This window comes from Pleurodeles waltl, chromosome 10 (assembly GCF_031143425.1).
Source record: "Pleurodeles waltl isolate 20211129_DDA chromosome 10, aPleWal1.hap1.20221129, whole genome shotgun sequence".
Classification (NCBI taxonomy): Eukaryota; Metazoa; Chordata; class Amphibia; order Caudata; family Salamandridae; genus Pleurodeles; species Pleurodeles waltl.
Window position 1 is genome coordinate 759,730,295 of NC_090449.1, and position 17,608 is coordinate 759,747,902.

Here is a 17,608-nt window from a genome sequence, read left to right on the forward strand (position 1 = left end):
AGTAGAGATACTGGGATAGAGTAGAGCTACATGACAACTAGTTGCAGTTTTGTAATTCTGTAGGGTGACAGATTCAGGATCTGGTATGGGTGTTGGCATCAGATCATACAGATCATCAGATCATACAGCGGCACCAGAGGCGTAGGAAACGGCAGGAACTGGTATAGATCTCTGGCTTGGACTGGACATCAGGAATGGAGTACGTATGGGCCTGGTAACTGGTCCCAAGGGAGAAAGCACCAGTTAGGGACCCACTGGCGGTAACCCATCTTAAGGTTCACTATGGTTTTGTGGGCTCTAGCGCCTGCCACAGAGAACCGGAAGTGCACTGAAGCTATACCGCGGGGGTCAAGGATGACCAGGGAAATTGTAGTGCACCAGGACCAACTCAGGAATCGGTTTCATAGTTAGTGACCTTGATTGAGTGCAACTTTCATCTCAATGCCCTCACACTTTCTCTCTGGAGTCAGATTGTCAGAATGGGGTTGAGTCCTGCTTCGCTTTTTTATACTTGCAACTGAAGTTTGACTTACCCCGAAGGTTCCAAACGGGAAAAGGAACGTTCATGGAAACGGCTCCACAAGTTGGAGTGGGATTTGAGCACACAGACTGCAACTTATTCTTGTGCTCTGACAAACACAATTTTGCTTCCTGGCCTTGAATCGCCTTCAGGTGCATGGTGGTGCATTTATTATGACTGAGTTGTGCCTGAAGCCCATGCACCATAGGCACACCTCGTGCTGATCTTTGGCCAAAATCTGCTTCCTGTGGGTGCGGCATGGCTTGAATTCCTTATTTCCTTAGCACAATGTGAAAAGGTTTTTTCCTCAGAAGACTGACAAAGTAATGTGGGAGCAGAGCTCCGGACACGGGAAGTCAGTGAATGAAAGTAATAGATGTCAATGTGCAGAGTTGTGCTTATATAAGGCTCTGCTCCATCACTTCCAGGGCAGTAGGCTTACACTGCGGAGCTGCACAGTGTCACATATCGGTGTTGTACAGCATTGCTCTAAAATCGCCAAGATTCAGTCTTGCACCTGAAGATATTCTAAGTTGGGGAATCTGCAGTTAGAATTATTCATCAAAAAGAACAGGTAATACCTTCATCTGACTCCAACGTCCTACTATTTGGGATGAACAGACATACCAAAAGTAATCAAGAGGTCTTGAATAGCCTTGGTGAGTATGTTGTGAACTAGTAATTAAGAGGTGTCCCTGCAATGTAAAGCCTAAAACTCAAACAAGACTAAAGATTAGAGCGTTTGACCATACTGATATTACAATGGGAGGTTTTTACATAACTGATACGCTTTTCACATGATCCAGGAGGTTACAGTTAATTGCTAGAAAGAGTGCAATCTAAAGGGTGTGTTAGAATAAATGTTTTGGATACATTTTTAATTTAGCTAGCAGACCCGTGCTTTCAGGGTAATTGGCAGAGCTTTCCATAACTAAAGGTGTAATTTGAAGGTAACTCAAAATCTTAAATCGGATTTTAAGTACCCAGATGAAATGTCAAAGGGGAAATTAGTGGGGAATACCTTTTAATACTGTATTTGAGTGCCTGTCACTGGTTTATGCTCTGTTGCAGGTCCCTTAAGAATGCACACATAATCTATTATATGCTAATTTACATGGCTTGAAGTGAACAACAACAGCAATAAACATTTGATCTGGGCATTTGTGATCTTCTTACACTTTGACTATCTGGTTATTTTTTAATGCATGCATTTGCATCCCTATGATTCTGAGATTAAAAAAAAAAAAACTCACCACATTTCAGAAGTCCTGCATATAAAAACAGAAATGTATTAAGAAAGCATTTTTTTTTTTTTTAAATAAAGTGCAACTTCGAGTCCACATTCAAGTTTTTCCCAAACAGACGAGGAACAGTCTTTCTGATATATTAAAAAAGACAAACTTCTCAGCCAACAGCAAGGCCAGCTGCATTTTTAGCACCTTTTAAAAACACGCTTCTGCCACACAAATTATATTAAAGGGTTTCGGAGAAATGCTCAGCATTTATAAAAGATATTTACTTGCAAAATGATTATTGTTCACATGGAGGATGCACTGTGCATTTTAAAAATGAGTACAGAACAAGGCAAAAGGTAAATCAGCAGAAAATAATATTGACAAAACATTTCTGTCTAACGTATATCAATCAAGTGGACAACATTTAACAATATCCAATGTTTTTACCGCCAAAGTGAACTTCTACCAAGGAACCCGGTGTCAAAATCAAACTGCCAAATACCACTCCCTAAGTATTACAAATTACAGTATAACTCCTGAAGGTACCGTGAAAACCGAGATAAACCTTAACACTAAGCATTATACTATGCTGCAGTCCTTAAAAGTGGAAGAAAGCTCAGCAGAAGGACATACAGGGACAGAGACAAAGAAAACATGTAGGAATGTAAAGCCCCGGCAGAAGAATTATAATGAGACCTAAATAGACAACTAATTTCTGGAGGTATTACTGAGTGTCGAGGAGAGTCATTAAAAACAAAACAGCTCTGGGAGTTTGGGCTGCAACAAGGAGGTGGAGCCAATAAAACTTGCAACTTCATATTAGGCCAGTAAATTACTGGAGCACTTAGTCCCAATTTATAAACATGGAAAAGAAGTTTGCATGTTGGCTAAAACTACGATCACGTAGTGAGTGCGTTATTGAAATATTTCAGAAAGAACAGTGGAGTATTTTGAAGTCACAGAATAACAAGGCACATGAAAGCATGGTTTGACAACCAACTGATTTCTTTGACAACGTGACTTGGGTTTTAGATCAAGAAAGGTTTTTGAATGCGGTGAACTTGAGTCAAGAAGGACCACTGGATAAAATACGTTAATGTCTTGATGTATGGCAGACATGGCTCTGAAATAACAAGTTACTTACCTTCGGTATCACTCATTTCAGTAGATAAGGTATTTAACTGCAGATTCCTCACCTTATGTTATATGCAGACGTCAGAGGTAACGTGCACAACTGCACATAGGCACCACTCCAATGTGCTCATGTCAGTCACTTTCTAGGCTGTCTGCACTCCCAGACAGAGCCCAACAGAAAATTGGCTTTGACCAGTATGCAGATCTCTATACTTCTTAGGTGGAAAAGAGCTCAGTTCACACAAGGGGAAAGATGGGAGGCTCCATGAGGAATCTGGCTAGAGTATTCATCAGAAACAGTGTTACCAAAGGTAAGTAATTTGTTCTTCTGATAGATACTTCTATCAGCAGCATTCACACCTTTTGAAGAGATGACAAAATAGTACCGCCCAGGTGGTGGGTCTGACAAATCGCTCAGTCCTGCAAGACGTCTTGATTTGAGCCAACAAAATGGCTACCTTGATGGGCCAGGCTTTGTGAACATATGGAGTGACGCCCACATGTCTGCCTGATAAATAACCAGAACAGGCACTATCTTACACCAGGATGGGGTTAGCTATTTTCAAGCACTCTATAGCGAAGATGCAACTGGCTGTGCTGCTTCCGATACCCCAGATGCCGAAGAACTGCTCTAAGAACTGGACACTGTTTTACCTCCCACAAGCACTATGATTACGAGGGAGCAAGATGATAAAGAATTATTTTCTCTGGACGATAGAAACCGTGCTATTAAGGCACAGAAAGTGGACAAGGCCCATGGGCTCGGACAAAATCCTTGCAGATCTATTCAAACCAGAGCCCGTCATTTGGGCACCTTATTTAAATAATATTGCTAATGCAAATATGGCCGGTGCTGAAATACCTGCTACCTGGCAAAGAACAGGGATTGTTCCCATCTACAAGAAGGGTTCAAAATCTGATCCTTCACATTTTTAACCCATAAGCCGGACTGATATTGTGCAAAAAATATTCTGCAAACAAATCTTAGACCGATTGACATGGATCGAAGAAAACAAGATTAATTCCCAGTTTCAAGCGGGGTTTTGGTCCAAAACGATTACAGTATACTAAGTTTTTAGATTCCAACTTTTAAGAAGCAAAGTGGTTGACATCAACGGGGCAGTCTTTACGCCGCATTTGTCGACTTGAAGGCTGCATTCGACATGGTTCCCCGAGATTGACTCTAGTGCATCTTAAGACAAGTAGGGCTACCAGCCCCCCATTAGTCATCATAGTGGCCCTTCACACTGACAACTACATCCAAATCAGATAGGGAGCTACACCCCCCCCCACTTTATGTTTACTATTTATAAATGGCTGTGTAGACTACCTTTTGGGCTGTGTAAATGACTCTTCAGTCTTGGGGGCATAAAAACTCCAGCCTTACTGTTTGCAGATGACACCCTACTAGTGTAAAAAAAAAAAAAAAAGGAACTGAGAATTTACTCGCCAGGTTTAACCTTTTCTGTATTAACCACGGCCTGGCTGTCAACACTAGTAAAACGAAGTTCATGGCAATCCACCCGCACAGGCACTTCAGAGGGGTTTTAAGTTTGGAAGGAGTGAAGCTCGAGACAGTTCATGACTTCGATTAATTGGGAATCTACCTATCTAGTAGCAATACATGAGGAGTCCTATTATAAATGGCACCCTTCTCCTCAACCATAGGGTGGCAGGCATCCTCAGCCTTGCAAAAAATACTTCCTTCCCATTTTATATCACCTATTCTAGAAATCTGGAGAGCCCAAACAGTGGCTACTGCAGTTTACGGATCAAATGGATCAGAACTTTGAGGGGACACAAGTAACAAACTAGAGGTTGCAAAAAATAAATTCTTGAGGGAAGCATTAAAACACTCCCAAAGTACACCATTAATATTCAAGTAGATCTTAACATGCAACCCATAACAATCAAAGACCGGCTCAAACCATTTCTGTACTGGCTGAGGATTTGGCTGACTGAGGAACTGGAACCCTACAGGGCAGGTCTCAGGGATATTCTAGGCATGCAAAAAGGAGCAGCAACTATACCGTGGCTAACATCTCTAAAACAGACATTACTCACGTTATGTCTGCCTGATCTTTGGAATCACTCAACATCTATTTACTATTTGTCCACTAAATTAATGAAGATGACCTTTTGAGAGAACAAAAAGATAAAAATGAGTCAACTGTCAAACCCTGGCACACTAACTAGTAGGTTCTTAGAGATAAAATCAACCCCCGAGTTTGAGCTCTTTCTTGACAAGACTGATCTACCATTTTCAAAAAATCTCTTAACATAAGATTCAGGTTGGAAATCCTATTGCTCGCAACGGCTACCGGCAGGTGGAAGGACTAAACCGAATGTGGTAAACTCTAACCAGCATGTAGGGAAACAGAAGAGACTGATGAACACATTTGTTGCCCAACGTATGCTAGACAACACAAATGCTGGGTTGCATCCCTTTGCTCTGCCTTGGATGTTCGCCAATATAGAGTTGTACTGAGGCTCTGCAGGTCGGACACCACACTGTCAAATGTATTTTCAATTGTAAAGTACCTTGAATTCATCTGGCCTATTCAATCCAAGATTCTGCCATGCCAGTAAACTAAGTTCAAAGCAACTCAAGCTTCAGCTTTCGGTTATCTATGTAACAGCCCTAATATGCACATAATTTTGGTTAGAACAAGCATGTATGGAACTGGAAATTGTCAATTCCTATATGCTTTTATATATGACATTGCACTTTATTGTCTTGAGCAGGAGGGGATTGTATTATTCACTGTTATAGAAATTGTTAAACTAGTTTTTATTTCCGACTCATACAACTGTTTTGCTAACTCAAATTTGTATCTTCCTATGTACTTTACTATCCTTGTATTATGTATGACTCTTTTTATGGAAATTGTATAGAAAGTTTACAAAGCATCTATGATATCTTGTTGGATTTAATTGTATTGATTGTTGTTATATGAGAGACTGAATACTGTGATTGGTTTATGCTGCTTTTGAGGTAATTGACTGAAATAAAGTGTTTTGAATCAAATCGTGAGAAAGGAAGCTCGGGTTGCTTGAATAATGAACAGGAGGTTTGCTGTAAACTGGGGAAGGGTTATTGTAGCCTCGGGAGAGTCCAACTTTGGCAGACAGTTGTGGAGGTAGGGGAATAATGGAACCCTGACCTTTAAAGGTGCGCTGGAACCACTGCCACCAGTTTCCTGAATACCCAAGGGGCACTGGTGAGACAAAGGGGAGCACAGTGAATTGAAAATTTTACTACATCACTGTGAACCACAGATAACATCTGTTCGCCAGCAGGATTGGAATGTGGAAACAAAATGTCCTGCGTGTCCAACACTAGCATCCGTTCTCCAGAGAAGACCAGACCTGGGCCATGGTGAGCAACTTGAATTTGTCCTTCCACTGGAAGGCATTGAGAGCAAAAGTCTGAAACAGGATGAAACCTTCTGTTTGTCTTTTGCACCAGAAAATATTGAGAGTAACAACCAAAGCCTCCTACTTATGAAGGCAACCTCAATAGTCTTCCTTTTGCCAGAAGAGTCTGCATTTCCTGCTGCAAGTGGGACAGATGATTCTCAGTCAGACATTCTGAGGATAGTGCAGGGAGGTGATAAGAAATGGTGGGACGCAGTCCAACTGAAAAGTATCTAGGACCCACTTGTCAGAGGTTACTGCCTGCCATCATGACTGGAAATGTCAAATCCTGTCTCCCAAAGGGTGGCAGTGAGCCAGGGAGAGCTGTAAGACTGGTGCATGCTTCTCCTCTTGTTCAAATGGTCTGTGTGTACCACAGCCACGAAAAGGCTGATGGGTTTGCAGGGCAGGTTGAAATTGATGGCAATATTTTAAGCCCCTGCTGTAGCCAAAGGGGGTGGGACACTGTTGGCGTGGCAGATAAGCACAAAAAGCACATTGTGGCCGTACTATTCTTGAAGCGTTCAGAGGCCGAGTCTGCCTTATCACCAGAAAAGGCATGTCCATTAGCATGGACTGGACTTCGCCACAAAAGCCATTGGATCTCATGAGAGCCACACTGGTGCCAACTGCCATTCCTAGGCAATCTGTGGTGTTAAAACTATAGCAGATAGTAAATATTGTCACATCAGAACTACCTTTAATAGTGGAAAGGCAAATTTTGTGAGACAGGCTCCTAAAGAGTGTGGGTATAACACCCTAAGAGGCAGCTGTCCTTAACAGAATGTAATGCCAAATATGGTTGACAAAAACATGAATTTCTCAAAGGTTTTGATGTGCTTTGATTCCCTATCCGGTGGTATGGTAGGACTGTATCAGGGTTGACCTTGCTCACTGAGGTCCGCACAAATAAGCTCTCAGGGGTATGATGCTGAGTCAAGAAGTCCTGATCACCCGGGGCTGGATAATAGCATCACACTATCAGCCAGTTCACTGGAAGCCCAGAACAAGGTATTGCCCAAGCCCTGAGAAGGTTTTATTGAACAGAAACAGAGTCTCAGTACTTGGTTGCCCGGCTTATGCACCTCAGTAAGAACATTAGTGTTCACTGCCATTGAGGGTAGCACGAAGTAGAGAACCTCGGCTGCCAGTCATATGATCATGAAGGAGACAGTTTCTTCCACGGCATGGCCCAGATGTGAAATTGGCGAGATGTCCAGGCCACTGGCATCCTGAAAGTCCTCCTACAAATTATCATCAGTGTATGGTTGGGCAAATAAATCCCCTGCATCATACATGTCGCTGCCAAAATCCATTCCAAACAAAGTACGCAGGGTTTGGACCCTTGCTTGAGGAAAAGGTAAAGTATCAGAATCTGAAGGGTTGCCGAAAGGCTGCGACTCAAGAAGACCAGGGCATTGCCTTGGTCCAAGCAGCACCGTCTTGGATAGCACAATATGTTTAATTTCATTGTCTGCTATAAATGCTTCAATGTCTGTCGTTGGTCGTGGCACCCACAATCGAAGTCAACAGCAAAGCTGGTGCAAGCCTGTTGCAGGTCAAGGTGGCAAAGTGGGCGGACCCACCAGTTGGAAGCACTCAGTTCCTCAAGGCCCGTAGGTGCGCAAGAGGGAGTGGGTAAAGTATCAAAGACGCACAGCATGGCTTCACAGAATTCTTTGATTTGCTGCAGCGTCATGAACGACCCTGGAAATTTGGGTTGCCTCTGGGAAAGGGCCAGAATCGAATCCGAAGGCGAACAGCTTCAGAAGAGACCAGCTGGCATACTGACGCACTTGCACCTTTCGAGTTCAAGAGTGGAAGAAAGGAGCAGAGTCCAGCTTGGATTTTTTATGAGTTTCAAAGACTTTGACAACAATGTTGATCGGTCACAGTATGACTTCGGAAGCAGGAAGGTTTCTTTCTGTTGACCGGTCATTACGTGGAGTCTTCCTGTGCTTAGTAATGTACAGCCTCATCTCACAGTCCCAGATGGTCCTCGGATTCATCAAGACACAGTCACTGCAGGTCTTGTAAGCATATATTTGCGTTGGGTCGAAAATAGACTCATAACAGTCCCTGCAAGGCTTAAACCGTGTAGTCTTGGGAGGTGGCATGTCCCCCTTTCACACGGAGGCCTTCATTACAAAGTCTGTCGGTCCCAGGACCGGCAGACTCGTGGTGGCGGTTAGACCACCGCCAATGCAGTGATCCAACAGCCACATTATGACTGTGGCGAAAGCGACATGGTCCAACTGCCGGTACCGCCACTTATTCGCTGGCGAACGGCTGGCGGTGCCGGCGGTCTTATTCTGCCAGGTCAGCACTGCAAGCAGCGCTGCCCTGGGGATTAGGACTCCTGTGTCTGCCAGCAGGCTGCCAGAGACAGGGTGCCGGGCACGTGGCACAGGCAGTGCAGAGGCCCACATGGGAAGCCCTGTCACGCTTTTCACTGCGTGAATTACAGGCAGTGAAAAGCGCGATGGGTGCTGTCGTACCCGATGTACTGCAACACTGCCACTGGATTGATTACAAGCTGGCGTCAATGTTGTGGGTAGTTTCTCACTGGCCCTGGAGAAACTCCTAAAAGGATCAGCAGAATGAAGACCGAACTGGTGGTCTTCCGACCTAACGAGTTTGACTGGCGGCCTCCACTGCCCGCCAAACTCGTAATGAGGCCCTGAATTGTTTAAACAATTTTGAGATAAAGGTTTCAGGAAGAGACAAGGGGTAGCGCCGGATTCACATCTGGTGGCACAGAAAGAAAGGAAATGACATCAGTGAGCCAGAGAGGTGTCTATATGCAGTTATGCGCATTACTTCTAGAGTGGAACAATGTTGTGATGGAGCAGCAGAAATCTACAATATCTCTTAATGTCTGAAACCAACCCATCATTGCATAAGGAAAGTAATTTGTGCCTCAAAACTACAACTGAATTTCTGATAGTAGCACGGCCAACAACGTTGCCTTCCATTTATTCTGGTACATCCACTAAACAACACATTCATTCCAGTGGAAAGAGTCCAGAACTATCATTCATTTGAAGGCCAACACAGTGGTCAAAGGGAGTGAATCACACCGTGGCCTACAGCATGATGTTGAGGATGTGCCAGGAATGAGTTTCTACGTGTGCCCCCTGTCCTGACTCAAGTGTACCTTAACAGAGGGCATCTAAAACAACATTGAAGGTAGTATAATCTAGTGGTGAAAGGGCTACATCTTCTGGCCCACTATATGAGAGCGAAAGTAGCACATTTAGAGTAAAACAACGCCTCACTCCATGGTTGAGCGAGTGCAAGCCAACTTAGAAGAAGAACTGAAAGATTCAAAATAAGTGCATTGGCTTGGAGGACAGATCAAGAAGTGAAAACATTAGAATCCACAAAGTGAGGGAGGCAGAAAAGGGAACAAAGATTGTTGAGTACTGTGAAGATCTCTTCCAAGCCATTCTTAAAAAATATGACAGCGCCAAGGTCCTGACTACCAGAGCTCATAGAGTTAGAGCCCTTTGGGAGGCTCCTGGAGCCTAATCTAAAGACATAACAGCAAAACGAGGGTCAGTGCAACTCAAGAACAAAATCATTAGGGCAGTCATTAAAACTGGTGACTGTTTTTAGAAACCATTCTGAGTCTCTCTTTCAGGATCTATATCCGTAAGGATCTTTATAAGTATATATTGAATCCCCTTAGAGCACGTGCTTCAATCACCATGGGACTATGGAAAAGGAAAATATGCTTCAGACGGATGTTTCCATTTGCTCTCTGGTTTCAAATGAATTTGAAAACCCACAAGTTTTGAACACACGAAAAGGGCCGAAAGGTTGTTTGGGACATAGACAATGCAATCAATCAGATTCATAGGCGTCGCGAGGGAGGCCAAAGGAGAAATATCAAAAAGCACACCCAGCGAAGAGAGTAACTATGATAGAAGGTGACAGTGTATGATGCTCTGGACCTGGGAGCAGAGAGGGTATTACATCTTCTCTTTCTTCAGATCTCTAGGACCATCCGAAGCAAGAAATATGTGCCATTGGAAATAATATTGTTTTGCATTTCCTCCTGGTTTGATATTGGGTTGGGAGGTTTGAGTAGGTCATGGCACACTTCAAACAGGCACTATTTATGTAGCTCTATCCTTACCCAGGAAAAGGCATTAATGTTTATGTTTTGTTGTTTCAGTAGGAGGTCTGGTAAGGGTTTGGGCATTAAGACTTCTTTTCCAGGTTCAAGTACACAGGAGGTAACAGACCTAATACTAGAGGTGAATTGCTACTGTGTTAGGGCTAGGATATAGGAAAAAGTTCAGAGCACTAACAAAAAGGTAAAGATCACGTCTTGGAATGTTAGGACATCAGGGGCTTAAACTCTTCAATTAAAAGGCATGGATGGCCATACAGGAGATGCTTCCTGACATAATATACATACAGGAAACCCACATTATTAAAAATACACTTCAGTTATAAAACAATGTGTATCCTTTCCATTATTAGGCCATCACTGCCATGAAAAGATGTGGCTACACAAAGATATCTGCCGATATAGACAGAGAAAGCAGTATCAACCTGTAGTGCATATGTTTAAAGGTACAAATATTTGGAGGAGAATCTACAGGAGAGAGCCAATGCTTTACTCACAAAGAATGCACTGAACGCCGGACAGGACAAGTTTTTTTCCGCCATATTGGAGAACCTGAAGGAGTGGGAACCAAGAGATTTCATTTGGCTAGGAGACTTTAATGTAGCCCCTAATAATATGATTGACAAAGATTCACAAGACAGATACTTGTGTGGGGCGATGTCAGGATCGCTAAGGACTAGGTTTCAGGAACAGGGTCTTATGGAAACGTTGTGGGAAAAACATGCTCAGGAAAGATAAATATATGTATTTTCTCCATGTCCACTGACTTCAAAAGGATAGACCTGACATGGAACACTGACTCCCTCCTAAACTCTACAAACAATATTACAGTAGTGCTGATGCAATATCGGAAAATACTAAGCTTACCTGGCGGTTGGACTGGGGGCAGCATATTAATAAGAGATGTTCCTAGAAATTGGATACATTTATACTAAAAGATAGGCCTATAGTGTAGGACTCAAGAGAGACAATTATGAACCATTCTGAAGAGAATGATCAGGCCTCGAGAAATCTACTCGCCCACTCACTATGGAAAAGTCATATTTTATCAGGTCAAGTTACATTTAGAACCTACTCACTGTTCAGGGGATTGACATAAAACAGGTGTTCTGATAACTCAGAAAGTGAAGGAGCAATAAAATGCCTATAAATCATCTTTTTATTTTGTCACATCTGCTCTGTGTTCAGCCAAAGAGGTCAGAAGTCAGCTTACTTCTGACTGAAGAGTTCAAGGATTTTGTAAAGTGACCTGCTGTACAAAGAGTGTGAAATAGGTAATAAGTCAAGTGTACAAACATTTCAAAATTTATTTCAGTAGTTGTGAAAGCCCATTTGTTGTACTTCTGTGGGCTGAAAAATAATATTTTAATAGGATGCAAACAAATCAGAACACTTTACTTCGTGATGTGCAAATGATAAATGTTTTCTGAAACCCAATTGCGACCACTTATTTTTAATACACTATATAGTCTTATTAGTAAAGCTGCAAGTTTGTGGGAAATTATTTTGCCATTACAATGGGAAATTTTAGTGTCCGTAAATGACAGTGTGGTACCACATCTTGCTTTAGTAATGTATTTATTGAAAGGGAGTGTTTAAACATGAACTTAACAACACTCTTGCCTTTCCCTGATGGCAATGCTATTAGAAAACTAGGAGGCAAGTCGAGGATCATGTGTACCTTATACGTAGGTTAGATTGTTATGATACATGGAGCAAATGTTTAGTCTATTTAATCAAACAAACGAGTTATTCTGTACAGCAGAAATGCTGAACTCACATTTGTGAAGGTGCACTCATATGTCAGAATGAAGTAAAAGGCAGCGGGCAAAATAAAATATTTTCCGAAGAGTACACAATTTGAGACAACTTTACTGGTCAAGTAAATTTCAGTTCGGTTGGGTAGATTATTCAAGTTACTCAACCTGCAGGCCTATTAAAATTTTTATGATTTTTTGAGGCCTGATGATACAGGGGAGGTAACCCCAAGCACTCTGTGATTTGTTTAAGACAATATTTAGAGGCTAATACCTCAAAAAAGTAACAGAGATGAATAAGCAACCTCACTAAGGAAGAACTAGAAGCTGATCTTAAGACAAAAGATGAACAGTATATAAGTTCTGGCTCTCTGGGACTCCTATCGGAGGGAACATCCCTAAGAGAACACTTTAATAGTGTGGTGACTAAGACATATGAATAGATTGTATTAGGATGCAAATAAAAGTGACTCGCTAATGAGTGTGTGCAAGTCCATGCAGTATTTTAAAAAAGCAGCATTGTACACATTGGTATTCCTAAAGTATAGACCCACATGCTACAGAGGCTACACAACAAAGCAGCTAGTGACATGTTATTTAAGCACTGAAGGCACTTCATTGGCTCTTAGCGAGTCAGACAATTAAATTCAAGGCAGATTGCACATTTCACAAAGCACTGTGGTGGAACTTCAATGTGGGTGGATAAGCTTGCACATCAAGCTAACCTAACATGCTAGGCAAGAGTTAAAAGCAAGCATAAATTCAGCACAATCAAAGAGTAAAAGCTAACCAGTAGAATGCAACAATGAGCAGTGTAGGCACCAAATTTCCAATGTTTTTAGCACCACTATACTCTTGTTTGAAGATAACAATAAAATCTGCAACAAAGCAGTTACTCTAGAAGAAATAGAAATTGGTCTAAGACAGTTCAACACCCTTGTCATGCTTCAAGAAAATGTATTACAAAAAGATAGTTTAGTGAAGATCTGAATGAGACCGTATGAAGCTGTGCATTGATATCCACATAACTTATTTATTTACACTCACTCCCTTCTACACACCACCTATTCTAAGTCCCAGCCTCCTAGATGACACCATTGTGAGTATAGCTCCTCCCACCCAGAGGTTGTCATTATTGTGGAGGTGTCAGGTGTGTCCACACCTTGTCTTCAGGCCACCATTGTAATGAAACAGAACTCTATACTTGCTGGGCACTACTTATAGCATCCCATTTTTTGCTAGTAATGTCATACCTCAGTTTCATTTTCCTACATATGTAAATGCAGTAACTTCCCATTACATTCGTGAAAGGAGAAGAAAAATAGGCTGTCACTGGAAATTATAATTATGTCTTGGTCCTGGCATCCCCTTATCTGTTTTTTTTTTATTTATTTTTTTAACATTTTTGCACACTTACTGCTTCCTTACTTTTCCAGAGATTCTGAAGCTGTCCTGTAACGTTCACAAGTCTGAAAGCTCAGTAGCTATTATACGGAGTCTGACGTTATATGAGATTGATATCTTCTACGTTGCCAAACACTTACTTTGGAGGTTTTTAAAATTCACTGACTCCTCACCACCCCAAACCACCATCCACTAATGAACCTTCACAATCTCTACATATCATCCATGCCTGATCCCTTAAAGCCAACATTATGCTAAACTCCACCCAACCATGAACTCTAAAAGCCCTTTCTACCCCTTAACACCATCCACTCCTGAAACCTAAACCCCTCACTAGCCTGAAACTTCACCCCTTCCTGAAACCTAAAAACCTCTTTCTACAGTGAAACCACACCCATCCCTGATCCCTTAAAACTTCTAACCACCCCTAAATGCCACCCATACCTAAACATTGATAACTCTTTTCTATGTCTAAACACCTAACCCCGAACCCTCAAAACCCCACTAAACTCCATCCATTCCAGAACACAAAAACTGTTCTTGCCCATAAACGCCACCTAGCTTTGACCCCTAAAACCTCTCACCAGCCCGAAACGCCAACCATCACTGACCCTTCACAATCTCTACATACCATCCATGCCCGATGCCTTAAAGCCCTCATTATGCTAAACTCCACCCGTCCATGAACTCTAAAAGCCCTTTCTACCCCTGAACACCATCACTCCAGAAAACTAAAACCCCTCACTAGCCTGAAACTTCACCCTTTCCTGAACCCTAAAAAACTCTTTCTACGATGAAACCACACCCATCCCTGATCCCTTAAAACCTCTAACCACCCCTAAACGCCACCCATATCTAAACACCAATCCCTGAACCCTCAAAACCCCTCACTAAACTCCACCCATTCCAGAACACAAAAACTGTTCATGTCCATAAACTCCAGCCATCCTTAACCCCTACAACCTCTCACCATCCCAAAACACCACCCATTCTTTAACCCTAAAGGCCCTTCACCATCTCTAAATTCTATCCATCACTGATCTTGAAAAACCCTGACCAGTCCTAAAGTGTGACCATTTGTGAAACCTAAACCCCTCCACATCCCAACACTCCACTATCCCTGAACCTGAAATACCTCCTAACCACCCCTAAACTCCTTCCATTTCCGATCCTTGTACCCCCTCGCTACCACTAAACTCCAGCCATTCCCATCCCTAAAAAACCCCACCATCCATGAACTTCGTCCATTTCTGATCCACAAAAGCACTGTCAGCACTCCTAAACCTCTCCCCATCCCTGAATCAGAAAAACCGCTTTCTACACTTGAATTTCACTCATCACTAACCCCTAAAAGAAAACACTCATCACCCCTAAACATCACTCATCCTGGATCCAACAAACCTCTTACTACTCCTAAACTCCACCCAAATGTATTCTAATTTAGTTTTTCCCCTTAAAATTGTCTTCTCATTAAAGTGCTAATCTATTCATTTTTAATTTAATTGTAATTATTTTAAATTGTATTTCCTTAAAATAGGTTTTCCATGATTTGGTCTCCTCTTATGTGATTTATCAGTTTTAATTTCTCCATTAGTTCACATATCACTGAAATAGATTCTTCCTCGAACTGACAATTGTCCTCATATACAAGAAAGCAAGAAAGATACGTATGACCACTAACTGAAACCCATTTTAGTCAACATTACTGTGTTTCAAATCCATACCAAACATAGAAAAGAAATGCACATTTCGTCAAGCGGTCACCAGGATGAGAACCAAGGCTGTAGGGGGCTTGTGAAGAAGCACATTTCCTTTGTAATAAATGATTGTATTCTAAATATACGTTCACGTTATTTCTGCCACAATCAGTACAATATGGTTTTAGGTGTACTAAATGTTATTGCATACATATTTTCCAAATAATTCATGTCATCTCGCATTCAATATGAGATTGCCAAATCCCATTTTAGTGAATTCCAATGTACATTGATGATCTTCCACTTCGAGTAAAATTCTGCTGTTTTCCATGCATATATATATATATGATTTGCATAAATGCACGTTAAAATTGCCAACAATCCTGTAGTGTCCTCCTGAAACGAGTGAGGCACTGTACTCAGCCGCCTTGTTCGGGAGCCATTGTAAACTACAGTCTGCCTGGTGCTCGCGCTGGAAGATGTCCTATATAGGAAGAGTTGGGTAAGGTGGCTAAAACCAGAGAACAAGTCTAGTGAAGGTGCTACAGGTCGCTTTTAATTACAAGTTTGTTTTTTAATTGTCAACACTCATTTCGCATCACCATTTTCAACCAAAATTATATTCCTGTGAAAATGTTGTGTGCACCTTCCCACTTAGCCTCACCAACTCCACGTTTATAAAATAATAAAAGAACATCGATGGGCACACCAGAAGCCCAATGCATAGAAACTAAAGGAACTGGAACCGCAGTTAAAATACGTCAGACTGTTTATAAAACGTGCTCTTGATAACAATATAGTGAAGGTTTTTAGAAATATACAATATTTAAATTGCACAACAGAGCTCTGCCTTTTTCTCTAGCATGTTTTATCTGCATGCATCACACAAGATTAGATAATGACAAGAAGAGAGCAGGTGTGGGCTGAAGAAGGGGCTTAAACTACGTTTTTAAAAGTGTGTGCGTTTAAAAAAAAAAAAAAAAAAAAAAAAAAAACTCTAACCCCTTTTGCATGTTGTGTAGGCATCTTTATACACCTCTTTTGATCCTGTCCCGAAAAAAAGACAGGTTCGTGGTAGAAAAAGCTTAGAAACATTTTCATTCTTACAGGTGGGCTGAATGTTCACAAATCTATTACTTTTGTGGATATTAAACAGCGCAAATGAATAATAAAATACATTTCCAAATAGCAAGTGCCTTCAAGACGTTGACTGGTATAATGGAATATTCTACATACCATGAGGTATTCCTAAAAGCAGCTCCGGTGCCAGGTAATCTGGAGTTCCGAGTATTCGATCTCTTTCTACTGGAGCAGCACCTCTTCTAATGCTCTTTGGAGTCCGAAAGGGTGTTTCCACGTTACCCTGCTCACAGAAGAATTAGTTTAAAAACACTGTGGTCTGGGACAGACGGCACACATTTCTTCTGGCCAATGCCAAATTCGTTTGGGGGCTAATTAGATGTATCAGTGTTCAATTTACCACGAGAAACTGAAATCAAACATGGTCAACATTTCTGAAACAGTATTCGTGGCCAAGGAGAACAGTAAATATTCCCTAAATACTACGACGTTCCAGCTAAGCCACCTGCCAATGCATCATAAATCATGTTTGGTTACAACTAGAAACAATGCTCAGAAATAACTACTTAATGCAGGTGACTAAGATTAACACATGATTCCATGTTAACAAGGATTAAGTGATTCACTACTATGCTATTCTTTTCTGACATACTGGCCAAACCCCATCAACCAAAGCAAAACTGGACTATACACCACGTATTGCAATAGTTCAACCACAGGAGGACCATCACCTTTTAACTTATGTAAATGAAAACAATGCTTATGTGATTGAGTTCTATGTCCTGATTGCCCTGGAGGTCACTTGTGGATCATTTTCGAAAGTTTTCACCCCAAAAAAAACAGAAACAATGCCATGATAACCAGAGGTGATGCATTCACAAAATAAAAACTGGGGGAAAAGGGTCGGTAACAAGATTACTTGTTTTCAGGGGAATATTTTGCACTAGTACACTCCTGCAAAACAAAAATCAGGCAAATATTCAGAGGCAGCAACACCCAAATTTCACCTCTGCACCTTTAAAGTTTGGTGATACTACCCTACCTTAAAGCACTCATGTTAAAAAAAAAAAATTCATAATTAAAATATCAAACAGAAATGTATGCTCAAACTATATTCTGAATTCCTCTGTAACATTTCTAAAAAAATCAAGCAACCCTGATTGTGTCTCTCTAAAACAACGAGATACATTTGAAAGGCCTCATCATATGGGAAACAAAGCTACACA

The 17,608-nt window shown here is 41.5% G+C and overlaps 1 protein-coding gene across 1 annotated transcript in view; it reads right to left on the reverse strand.

The window, feature by feature from the left end:
- MASTL (microtubule associated serine/threonine kinase like) overlaps positions 1 to 17,608 on the reverse strand; it is a 208,675-nt gene that overhangs the window by 35,934 nt on the left and 155,133 nt on the right. The window contains exon 9 of the mRNA XM_069211322.1: positions 16,539 to 16,665. Within this exon, the coding sequence (XP_069067423.1) occupies positions 16,539 to 16,665 (127 nt within the window). The remainder of the gene's footprint in view (positions 1 to 16,538; positions 16,666 to 17,608) is intronic.